This window comes from Elephantulus edwardii, unplaced genomic scaffold, assembly GCF_000299155.1.
Source record: "Elephantulus edwardii isolate Elephantulus edwardi_28Jun2011 unplaced genomic scaffold, EleEdw1.0 scaffold00009, whole genome shotgun sequence".
NCBI classification, from domain to species: domain Eukaryota; kingdom Metazoa; phylum Chordata; class Mammalia; order Macroscelidea; family Macroscelididae; genus Elephantulus; species Elephantulus edwardii.
In genome coordinates, this window is record NW_006399759.1 from 35,409,110 (window position 1) to 35,422,092 (window position 12,983).

At 41.3% G+C, this 12,983-nt stretch overlaps 1 protein-coding gene across 1 annotated transcript in view; it reads right to left on the bottom strand.

The window, feature by feature from the left end:
• Window positions 1–3,129: 3,129 nt before the first annotated feature.
• Window positions 3,130–12,983, bottom strand: part of PQLC3 (PQ loop repeat containing 3) — a 21,562-nt gene continuing 11,708 nt past the window's right edge. Inside the window, exons 5-7 of the mRNA XM_006880677.1 lie at window positions 6,502–6,622; window positions 4,435–4,476; window positions 3,130–3,221 (exon numbers count right to left, since the gene is read on the bottom strand). Coding sequence (XP_006880739.1) covers window positions 3,130–3,221; window positions 4,435–4,476; window positions 6,502–6,622 — 255 coding nt within the window. The remainder of the gene's footprint in view (window positions 3,222–4,434; window positions 4,477–6,501; window positions 6,623–12,983) is intronic.

Genomic DNA, 12,983 nt, shown 5'->3' on the forward strand with positions numbered 1-12,983 from the left:
TTCTAGCTAATAGAAATGTGCTTACAAAATTTGGACATTGGATAAGAATTTGCTTTTACCTGGTTGCTGCTTTCATGTGCATCTCATGTGCATGAGTGCATGCGTCGATCCAAATGTTCTCTCCCCAACATTCATTAAATATGATATTGACTTGGTTTAACAACCTGATTTTGTGCCAGTTTGGTTTTTTCCCCCCTTTTTACATAAAGACCCTAAAGCTTCCAGGTTAAATATAAGTAAAAGTTGCTTATTTTCTTACACTTGATTTCTCCTAGAGCCATAAATACCTCCTATGGGGAATTAAAAAATAGTGAATACTGAGATTTTCTTAGTTGAATTGTTCACTTTTGTTTTGTAGGGCTAGAGAGACAGAAGTAGAAGGAAATTTGGTGCCGGTATTACTGTTAAAACTTAATGCATAGTGAGTGTTTTTAATGTATCAGTTTTTTAAAACAACTACAAACATGCTATCCAGAAACAAGGTTTTTTTTTTCTTTTTGGAAAAAAAAAATCTATCTGATGAAAGCTTAAAATGGCTAAGTAAAGTATACATATACCAATCAATCTAAAATAAAGGTTAGATTGGGCTCTGAAGGGTCTACTTTGCATCAGTTTATTTGTAGATCTTAAAATATACTCTAGGGTTTGCCAAACCACAATGTAAGAAGTTATGCTGCTGTTATTAATCTGTTCTTTTAGGATTATGGTGGTAAAATAGAGAAACTCAGCTAGGACATTAGCTTACTGAAACATGCTTTAAAGATTTAAAATCCAGTTAAAGCTAAGTCACTTCTGAGTTTCTCAGCCTGGTTTGGTTACTGCTACTGACTCACCTTTCCTTCCCTGGAATCATGCTTCAGTTTCCCGCTGTTGTGAAGATACCATAGTTGATATGTAAAAGCACTTTGAAAAATAAGCCCTGTCTAACAGTGCTGGACATTATGCTTGGGGGCCTCTCCTTTAATACCCTTCCCCATAATAATGAAATTTTATTTGGAATTGTAATAAGTTATGAACTGCATGGTTTAGATAATCATAAATATTTGATCATTTGTCCCTCTGATCAAAAACGGAACCCCTTGATTTTTCTTTTTAAAAATTTTGTTGCATCTTTGTAGTAATGTAATTGTATTTTATGCCTGCTTTTTATAAAAAAAATAAATAAAAGAAATTAAGATGTAAGTATCTTCATACTTTTCCTGAAAAATAATCTGTAATGCTGGAATTTTTCTAAATGTTTACCATAAAAAAAATGTACTTTCCCTAAAATATGGATAACAGACAAGTTTTATAACCAAGCATCCAGTTGTCATCCAGCCAGTTCCAATTCATGGTGAGCCTTTGTTAACAGAGTAGAATGGTATTATGCCACAGGCTTTGCAGTGACTGAGTTGTCATTGCTAAGACTTTCTTCTAATATGCAGAAAGGGGGATGGGGAAACTCCCTGTTTTTGTTTAACCGCTGAGAAAGTTAACTATTATGCACATACACTTCACTCCCCACCCTCCCCACCCCCAGCACCTCCCAGAGAGTCTAACCAAGTCTTGTAACTAAGGTTATTATAGACATGAGATTTTTCTCCAAATGGAAAAATATTAAAATTTCAACCAGGAGCCCTCTCCCTGATTCAGGTATTTTAAGAGAACTACAGACCTAACATGGCACAGGACAGGGCAACAAATGTTCAGGTCTGTTGTTCATAGGGATACTATGGCCCCTAACACCAACAACGATCCTAACAATCTCTTTTGAGTTGCTGAGAATAGTGAAGGAGGTAAGATGCTCGTTTTGTCAGGAAGTATGTGCTCATAGATATTTCTTAAGGTATTGTCTCTGGTAGTCATGGGGTTCTTTTCTAGGCCACATCTTGGGCATGTTACTCACTCTTGAGCCTGACTGGTTTAATCTGCAAAAAAATTGCAAAATTAAGAAAATGTTTGTAAATCATCTGGAATAATTAAAATATTTGTTCCCTTCTTTCTCAGAAAGCAACAATGAGAAACTCTTCATCAAAGCTAGTATATAGTCAATGATGAAGTATTAAAGACAAAAATTATATGAAAATAGCTGCTGGAATAAAAATAAAGATTATAACTTCATCAGCAAATTAATTTTCTTGAATTTTCCAAAACTGACATGATTTAGCTGTCAACTATAAAAATCAACATATTATTTACTCATTTTTAGGTACTGTATTTTTTTCTACCTGTTGGTCACAAGTTCTAACACAGGTAACCAGTTCAAAGCCAAAAGTTGTACTTGCCAAAATTTAAATCACATGAAACTGACTGAGTTCAAAGAATGAAATTTTATTTTACATAGCATACAGTTTATTCTTATAAAAGAATAAATAACAACATTCAATACAAAGGGAAAGCATGTTTTTAAATGTTAGGGTTTACAGAGTTTAGAGGAAAGTTTGGCATACAAAAATGTTGGATTTAGAAGAAGATATTATAACAAGCATAAAATGCATATAAAATTGAGCAGGATCCAGCAGTATTTTGTTCCAAATTCCAATAATGCAGAATAATGTTATGTTTGGCTATTTTACAAATGGCAGCACTGCTTGAATCAGAATGTTGGGATTGCAGTTAATGGTAACTTGTAAGGCACAATGTGAAAGACATATTTGGTATATCAGCCAGTCAGATTACATTTATGCTTGTCTTAATATCCTTACTGTAGCCTGTAGATATGACAAGAACATTGTGTTATTCTTTTAAGCTTTAACCCCACAAAGTGAACCTTAGTAATTACAGTTCTACTTCTGAATCAAGGCTTTGGAAGCTGATGGAGTTAGCTCTTTGGAGAGAACTTAATCATGACTTCAAGAATGAGGGTCAGAGTGGTTTCAAAATAGGCTTAGGCTATTTCCATCAGTTAATCAAGAATTTAAAAAACTGTGTATTTCAGCCCTAATGGCTTGCGAGTAGGGGAAGGACAGATTGCTTTAAAAAAAAGCAATGAGCATTCTAAACCCAATCTTTCTGTGTTTCTAAAACACGCTTAATTTCAAGATTTTTTAAAATGGTTTAACTAAATTTATAAAGGCCTTCAATGAGCTGTGGTTCCTTTCTTTGGTTCAGCTATTTGAAATCCACTTTCAGTGTAGGAGCAGGTATCCATTATTCAGTCTTTACTGCAGTCTTCCGGTAATGGAGTACTGTAGCTGTTACCCATATATTGAAAGCCAGCATGATCACAAAGCGTATAAGAACTGAAATCAGCCCAAAAAAAGAAAAAAATTACATGTTTAATAATTACTGTTTTCATATTTCAGAAAAAATTACTTCCTGCTCTAAAAAAGTAGCCTGAGTTCTTCTAACCTCCTAAAATGAAAATGATGTATGGATTGTGAGAACTTTTAAGACTTTGGCTCTAAGTCATTCTGAGAAAATGATCTTATCCTAACAACTACCTTTTGTCCACTTGGCTTTTCTTAAGCTACTTTTTCAATTCCCATATCAATTGTATATTACTAATCTTTTGGAAAATGACTAAAATAGATGATGTCTTCTTAGTCTATAACATAAAAAAATATATCCCTGGCACACAGACACGCACAATGCAAAGTATGAGAGAATGAAATAAATTGGTTTGTTTTCCCTCTGCTTTATGCACAGCCTTCGGATGTTTCCGCTGCTTGTGGGCATGTCTAGACTGCACTGTGAGCCTCTCCCGCCTTGCATCACTCCCCTGTGCTCTGTACTTCACCTCTGCTGGTATTCTCAGTGCCGTGAGCTATGCATCTTCTCATAGCCTTCACATAGGCTGCCAATGTGTAAAAACAGCCCCTTTGCTAGTTTCACTAGTGGTTAAGTCTCCACTTGCCCTCAGGGTCTCACTTTTCATATTAATTTTTCTAGGCTAAGCTTATCTGTTTGATGCTAACCCAATACTAGTGTTTTATAATTCAATAATTGTTTATTGTATTCACTGTCCATTTCCACTGTTAGAATGGAAGCACCATGGAGATGCTTTTATTAGGTACCATCAGATTTTTTTTTTACTTGTTGTGATCCTCTGTTAAACAGATTAAAACCGTGCCTAATTTTGTGCCATCCCTTACCATCTCCACTGTGCTAAAGTCCATTTCTTGCAGCCATTGTGTCAATCTATCTCATGGAGGGTCTTCCTTGCCTGCCTTCCTTTCATCTTTCCAAGCATATTTTCTTCCAAAAAGTGGCCAGTCCTGCTAGCATATCCAAGGCATCTACTACATTGTCCGTATTCTACTCCAGGTAGTGCAGGAGACTCTGTGCTGCTTAAAATGACTGATGAAGACTAGCAATACACTGCTGTCCTTTTAATCTATTCCCTAGCAGGGCCAGGATGGCCTAATCAAACTCTTAAGACAATTTACAAAGGGAGCAGTTACAAACATACAGTCTAAAAAGACATAAATAGAGAAAGAGACATCTTTTGCTTACTTGTAAGATCACTGGTGGTCATTAAGGTGGTGATTATTCTTGCTGTGAAAGAGAAGTTTTTAATAATATCAGCTTGCATATGAGATACTTTGGTGTTAACTTTTTGCCTTTTTAGTACAGGAATATATCACCATATGTGTTAACTGTTCTTAAAAAGTCTTACTGTTATGTACCGTTGAGTTGGGACTGACCCATAGCTTTCCCTCTAGAGGGTTTACAGAGGCAGTTAATCACAGGAAGAGCTTGCTCATCATTCTGCAGAGCAGCTGGTAGCCTTGAACCACATACCTTTGGGTTGCCTCCTTACCAGCCCACCAGAGCACCCCTGAAAGGTTTTAGTAGTGCAAGACTATCTATCCAGCCATCTATCCTTCCTGTTGTCGAGTACTTTCAAGTCGGAGCCAACTCTCAGTGGGTTTGCAACAGCTCTCAGGAGCAGAAACAGTGCCCAGAGGTGCTTTAAGGGCTGTCCCAGAAGCCTGAGTTAGGCTGAGCTCCCACAACTCTATCTGCCAATGCACAGATCCCACTCACACCTAAAACCAAAAATCTCATCTCCGTGTTCCAGGTAAGATTTCATTTTTTTTAAAAGGCTCCATCTAATTTAAACTAGACTTTTTAAATCCATGGATTCCTCCAATTTACTTTATAGATAAGGAAACTGAGTTGAGAAAAAGAGAGGATTTTCTTAAGTGTGTAACTCAAACTAAAAAAAAACAACACAACAACAAAAAACCCCAAAGCACCTCATTATTATTGAGTTGGAACGCTCATAGCTGCCTGTCCATAGGGAGCTCTTGTAGCCTAGTGGTAAGAAGCTGAACTGCAATCCCAAAGGCATATAGTTCAATTCAACCAGCTGCTCCATGGGAGGATGGGAAGTCTCCTTCTGTACAATTTATTGATTCTGAAACCCACTGGCGGCGGGTCAGCTATGGGTCAGTTCTGATTGATGACATGCATCAACAACAAACAGAACAGAAGGAGCTTGCACTTCTTTCTCCAGCTGAGCTGCTGGGGGATTCAAGCCAGAGAGGCATGGCCTTTGTGTTAGCAGAGCACCTTCCTACAGGCCACAGCTCCAGGGATCCCTGTGTAGCTCAGTGTTATGTACCATCAAGTTAGACCGCTTCACAGCTGACCCTCCAGTGGGTTTTCAGAGGCAGTAAATCCCACGGGAAAGGACTGTCCATCTTTTTCCCTCAGAGCAACTGGTGAATTTAAACCACCTGCCTTTAGGTTGACAGTGCAACTCCTTATCACTAGGCCACCAGAGTTCCATATGTATATAATTAGCAAGTCAAAAATTATACATATCAAACACCTACTCAACCACCCCCCAAAATCCCTAAACCTACTGCCGTCACATCCTTTCTGACTCCTGGCAACCCTCCATCAGGTTTCAGAGGCTCTAAATCTCTGGTCGCATAGTATGGAGTGTTGTACTGCTAACCAAAGGTGAGGCCTCTGGTGGTTTGAACCCCCAGTCTCCCCCCGCTCATTTGATGTACAGCCTCAGAAATCCAGTGGAGGGTCAGATACGAGTTGGTTCTGACTCTGGCAATGGGTTTGTGACTTCTTTTTTTTTTTAAGTCTTTACAGGAGAGCACTCATCTTTCTCTTAATGAGGAGCTGTGGGATTTGAAACGGGTGCTCTCTTTTTTCTTTGGCAACTGGAGTCCATATCTTACAGAAAATGGAGAATGGTCTGCATTAAAGCAGTTTTGTAAATACATAAATTTGAAAAATCTCATTGTCAAATTAGAACTGACTCATCACTGACCCTCCAGTGGGTTTTCAGAGGCTGTAAACTGCACAGGAGGATACCGCCCATCTTTCTCCTGTGGAGCAGCTGGTAGATTTGAACTATGTGACTTTGTGTTGGCAGCACAACTCCCTATACACTAGGCCATCAAAATGACACACACATACACACTTCTGTTTAAGGTGCTATGATCCAGTAGTGGTTAAAAGATCATGACACTTGGACCCGAGTTAACACATTCTTTCAGGCGGACCCCACTGCTGCTGCCAGCAGATACCCCAGTGTGTGCGTAGTCGTCTTACTTGCACAGGTATAGGAGGAGAGACTCCACGTCAGGGCACTCACTGCTCCCGAGTCCTTTGTCTTCCAAAGGTACTGGAGTTGAGCAAATTTACTGGCCGCACTAATAAAGGTACACAAGTTCTGTGGCGGATTTAAAGGGACAGAGTTAGGAGTCCATTTGTTTAAAAGCAAAAGATCACCGGCTACAGAAAGCACATCTGCAGCCAAATTGTCAGACTGAGTTAATAACCTGTTTGCACATGGCTGAAACCTAAATTCGGTGAGGAAGGAATGCAACAGGGAGACATTTCTTTTCAATTCCCACCAGTTCCAAACTTGAGTCATACAACCCTGAAGTTTACCAGAGGATATTCTCAGTGCTCCAAGCATTATGTTCCAGGCACTGGAGACTGCTGAAAGCAAGCTCGTCCCTGCTTCAAAGTATTCAGTCTAGGAAGGGGGACGGATGAGTGGATGATGGCAGCACAGAATGGCAAGCTCAAGGACCACCACGCCCCAGCTGTGGAAACAGAGCTGAGGGTCTCAACAGGTGGCATGCTTAATGTCATCATTCATGGCCCTTGAGTCCCCTCCAATTCAAGGCGACCTGATGTAAAATTGGTGCAAAACGTGGTCCTGCACCATCTCCATGACCTCGAATGTCTGAGTCCATTGTGCTAATCCCATCTCATGGAAAGTTTTCCTCATTTTTTTGTTCTGGCCTTCTACTTGACCAAAGATGATGTCCTTTTCCAAGAGACTGGCCTTTCCTGAAAATATATTTGTCATCATACACAAAGCAATGAGTAAGTGACATTCATGTAAACTTGAAATGTATATTTACAGTGAATTAGATGGTGTACAAAACAGAGGAACAGAGTGATGTGAAAGAGAACCACCAGGCACTCAGACTTTAGAAAAGCAGATGGGAGTGTAGGGGCAATCGATCATATGATACTTGGAAATATTTTCATGAAGAGACTGTTGGTGGTCTTAGTCCCAAGCTTATGTACAACAGAGCAAAATACTGCACCATCCTAGGCTGTGATTATATAAATTCTCACAGCCCAGTAGCTAAGAATTAGACTACAGCTAATCTGAAATTAAGAATAAGAAAGCATTGCTGTAAATGGCCACAAAAATCCCTATCCTCAAATAAACAGATCAATAACTGATGGATGGCTGGATAGACAGTTGGATGCACAATTAGAAGGATGAATGGATGGACATACAAGTATAGATAAAATTGTTGTGCTTACATCTCAAATACAAAATGTTTACATCTCAACATCAAGAAAACAAAAAATCCTTACAATTGGGCTAATAGGCATCATCAGGATAGAAGACAGGTTGTCAACACTTTCATACTGCTTGAATCTACAATCAGCACCCTTGGTATTAGCAGTAAAAAATTCATAAGACATGCTGCACTGGGACAGTTTACTGTCAAGGACTGCTCCAAGGTGCTAAAGAGCAATGATGTCAGTTTAAAGACTAAGGGGCCATGATTTAAGCCATGGTCTTTTCAGTTGCTTTTCATTTGAAAGCTGGACAATGAATAAGGATGGCAGAAGAACTGATGCCTTCGAGTTGTGGTGTTGGAGAATAGTACTGACTATCTCATGGACTGCCAAAATGCAGAGACATTTTGAAGAAAGTACAAAAAACTCAGGATGTTGCTTAGAGGCAAGGATGGTGAAACTGTCTTATATATGCTGGGCATATTGTTGGGGGTGGCTAGTCCTTGGAAAAAGATACTTTGCTTGGTAAGGTGAAGGGTCACTGAAGAAAAGGAAGGCCCTCAACAATATGAATTGCCACAGTGAGAGTAACAATGAGCTCGAATGTATTAGAAATGCTGAGCATAGTGCGAAGTTCAGATCCACTGTCCCAGGGTCACTATGAGTCATAGTGTACCCAATGACACCTACCAACACCTGAATATGAGGAAAGCCATGTTTCTTTAAATTGGCAAACTCATGAACTGAAAGCAGCGATTTGTAGTGACTGAGCTCTGGGGAGGTGTGGCTATTTTAAGGCATCCCCATGAAGGTGTACTCCACCTCTTACCTTGCTGCTTCTACCTTGAGCTCATCACATATTAGCTGCAGTCCTATGCAGAACCCTGTCCCTCGAGCTGAAATACCCACTGCAGCTGCTGGATTGGGTACTGACTGAAGTGGGGCCATGGTGAATGCTAGGAGACATATTGTACGTAATTCTGGTGGGGAAACCATCAAGTTTGTATCTGGGTGACAGAAACATAAGAGGTGAGAAGTGCTTAGATCAGACACTACATATATTTTGACAGAACCTCCTGAGGAATTGGGTGGGGGCCTCTAGTGTTGAAGAAGCCAGTGAGATGAAGAGTAACCAGCGAAGTTGATTCATTCCCAGGAGGGGCTGGGTGGAAGGGACATGAGGAGGGAAGTGTGCTGGAAACTGAGTGAACAAAGTGTTCAATGAGGAAGGCTGGGTCAGTGGTATCAACTGCTACAGAGAGGTTAAGAAAATAGGGGTGAGGATGAACTCCTGGATTTAACACCACGAATGGAAGTCACTGGGGACCTTGACAACAGCATCTGGTTTCTTTTCTGTCTTCCCCAACAGAAGGAAAGCTTTATGAGGGAGGGTTCCGTAATTCTGGTGGGGTCTCTCAGTTTCCTGTTATGTTACAGATGTCACAGCAGTATAAGGTGCACCTGAAATCTAATCACTTCTAGGCGAGCATGAATAGGGGAAGACAGATGGCATGTGAAGATTGCCAAGGAATCAAGGAACACCTGGGAAGGGATCAACGTGGATGTTACCTGGATATAGAAACACCCACCCCCTTCAGAATAACAAGTAAATAACTGTCTATTCATCAAAGGCACGGACTTGAGGTATTTGTGCTCTAGCCGCTCTGGGGAAATAACAGCACTAAAGAAATATTTGCTGAATGAGTAAGTCCTTAATAATAATGCATATGGGCAAGTGCTATGATAAAGGCAAACACAGCATGAGGGGAAGAGGATAAGTAGATGTGGAAGAGAATCATGGAGAAAGCAGAAAGTCTGCTGGGGAATGCTGCCAGGAGGCGGTGATGAGCAAGGCCTGCAGGCAGGCCCAAGGTCAGCTTGCACTGGGCACTGAGCACAGACACCCTGCAGGAGGGCAGGGGCAGTAGAGATCTGCGAGGACAGAAGCTCTGGTGCTATCAGGGATGCTAAGCTAGGGCACAGATGGAAAGAGGGACAAGAAGAAATGCATGTGAGAACTAGGCAGGACACAAGGGCAGCACAATTGGATCTGCATCTAATGCAGCCAGAAAACCAAACGATGAACTCAGTTGGGAAAATCTGCTGTCAGGGACCTCCCCAGAGTACTGAAGAGCAATGATGTCAGTCTAGAGAGAAGGTGTGCCTGATCCAAGCCATGGTCTTTGCAATTACTTGCTTTGCATCAGAAAGCTGGACAAAAGGATGACAAAAGAATTGATGCCTTTGAGCTGTGGTGCTGCAGAAAAGTCTTGAATATACCATGGACTGTAAAGAGAACAAACAGGTCTATCCTGGAGACGGTGAAGTCGGGCTGCGTCTTGGTTGGAGGCAAAGATTGTGAAGTTCTGTCTCATATACTTTGGGCATGTTGCAAGGAGGGACCAGTCCTTGGACATCATGCTTGGAAGGGTGGAGGGACAGTGCAAGAGAGGAATACCCTAGATGAGATGGATTGACTCAGTGACTGGGATGATGGGGGTTGGTATGTCAGAGACAATGAAATTGGTTCAAGATAGGACAGGGTTCAGAGCTACTGTATATAAGGTTACTATGAGTTACAAATGACATGATAGCACATGACAACAGGACAAAAATGAGGGGGCATAGGAAGGAGAAAAAGCGAGGAAATCAGCACACATATTACAGATGACTTTGCTGGTGAATACTGCTGTTACTACTAGATTCCCTGGAGTTGGTTCCAACTCATAGCAGCCCTCTGTGTACTGAAACACTACACGATGCTGCACCAACCTCGCAATGTTGCTAGGTTTGAGCCCACTGCTGCAGTCACTATCAATCCATTTCCTTGAGGGTCTTCCTCTTTTTCAGGGATATAAGGTCTGGGCCTAAGGCCTGACAAGCTACAGCATCCTTAGAAGATTTCCATGGCATGAAATGTTATTGTTGACAATTACTGTTGGCATTAAACCTTCTATCACCCCTCCCCACATGGCCAGAATCACACCACACACAGCTAAGACCTCACCAGATCCAGCAGCTGAGATGCAATTCAGAGAATCCAGTGTATTTTCCAAGAAAAGGGTCACAGTTTAGGTGTGGCAGGCAGTGTGATGTGTCACCAGCAAATTCTCATTCCTGTTGGGTGGAAGCATTACCTTCAGTCATCTTGGAAAGGACAGCTGTGGGCAGAGGCTTCCAGACCCACTATCAGAATCCTATTCTTATGCCACAGAAATGTTTGTTCTTTAGCCAAGTAATTCTAAGAGGAGAAAAAATGCTTTTGGAACAAAGTCCATAAATAATGTGTAAATGGCCAATAGGTAATTGTTTGCCTAACAAGTTTTTTAACTTCTGCCCAGTTCCTCATTCCACAACTGTCAACCTCCTCTATCATCTGGTTCTCTGTGGCTCCAAAATAAGAAGTTAAAAAACCAAAACCACTTGTCACACATACATCTGACTGTGGTTGTTATGTTGTTAGGTGCCATCAGGTTGATTCCAATTCATCGTAACCTTCCATACAACAGTCTGGAATCCTGCCTAATTCCCCACACTCTCCATCATGCTTAAGCCCATCGTGTATCACTGGATCAATCCACCTTGTTCAATGTGTCCTCCCCTCCTCTTAATTTCTGCCTTTCCACGGATGTCTCCTTCTAAGGACTGGCCCCTCCTGACATGTCCAAAGTACGTGAGACAAAGTCCTACGCTGTTGCCTCTAGCAAGCACCCTGGTTACATTTTTTAAGACAAACGTGTTTGTTATTTTACCACTCCAGGGTATATTCGACTCTTTGCCAACAAAATTCATATTCATTGTAAAACAGTCCTAAACGCTGCTCTATCCTGTGCTAATCTCACTGCCTCTGACACACCTACCCCCATTACCTCATTTACTGAATCAGTCCATATCATCGAGGGTCTTCCTCTCCTGCACTGTCCCTCCACCCTCCTAAGCATGATGTTGCTCTTCAAGGACTGGTCCCTCCTTGCAACATGTCCAAAGTATGTCAGACAAAGCCCCAGAATCCTTGACTCCAAGGAGCAGCCTGGTTTCGCCCTCTCCAGAATGAATTTGTTTGTCCTCCTAGCATACCTCAAAGGTATCGATTCTTCTATAATCTCTAATCATTGTCCAGCTTTCCGATGCATAGCAAGTGATTGCAAAGACCATGGCCTGTATCAGGCGCACCTCAGACTCCAGAGTGACATCGTTGCTCTTCAGTACTTTGGAGAGGTCCCTGACAGCAGACTTTCTCAATGCAATACATCTTTTAATTTCCTGGCTGCTGTTGCTAAAAGTGTTGACTGTGGAGTTAAAGTGACTAGAATGCAAAAAAGGCTAACAAGATTTGGTGATGGTGGTTGTTAAGTGCCATTGAGTCGTAGGCAACTCATAGCGACCCTATGAAAGAAAGTCTTCAACACCTGTGTGACTTTCATCCTTTCTCCAGGTTCACAGAGTTTCCAGGGACAAGCTATTTTGGAAGTGGATGCCACTCCTGCTTCCAAACTTGTTTTAATCGGGGAGCTCCACCAAACACTATCCACCATGGGTAACCATTAACACATTTGACACATCAGTGTCACAGTGTTCAGTCTCACAGCAACCACAAATTATCGCTGTATGGCAAGTGGACACACGAGAGCTATACGACCTAGAAGACTGTTGGAACAAAAACAATGAAAGACAGGCCTGAGGGCTGCGGTAGCTGGAAAATATTACAAATAAGACCTTGGTGACAGAAATGAGTTGAGAAATCACATCATAGAATTTTGTAAAGTTAATGATTTATTCATTACAAATATCTTTCTTTAAAAACCAAAAAAAAAACAACTAAGAGAATACACAGGAATCAAACTGACTATAATTGTGGATGTGCAGGAAAGGACAAGGTTTCTGTCTGCTGTTTATAGTTGTCGTTATGTGCTGTCAAGTCATTTGCGACTCATAACGACCCTATGTACAACAGCCCTAAACCCTGCTCTATCCTGTGCCAATTGCATTGCCTCTGACACACCTATACCGATTACCCCATTCACTAAATCAATCCACCTCATAGAGGGTCTTCCCCTCCTGCGCTGTCCCTCCAACCTCCCAAGCATGATGTCCCTCTCTAAGGACCCGTCCCTCCTTACATGTCCAAAGTATGTCAGACGAAGCCCCAGAATCCTTACCTCCAAGGAGTAGCCTGGCTTAACCCTCTCCAGGATGAATCTGTTTGTTTTCTTGGCAGTCCATGGTAGATTCAATACTCTTCTCCAGCACCACAGCTCAAA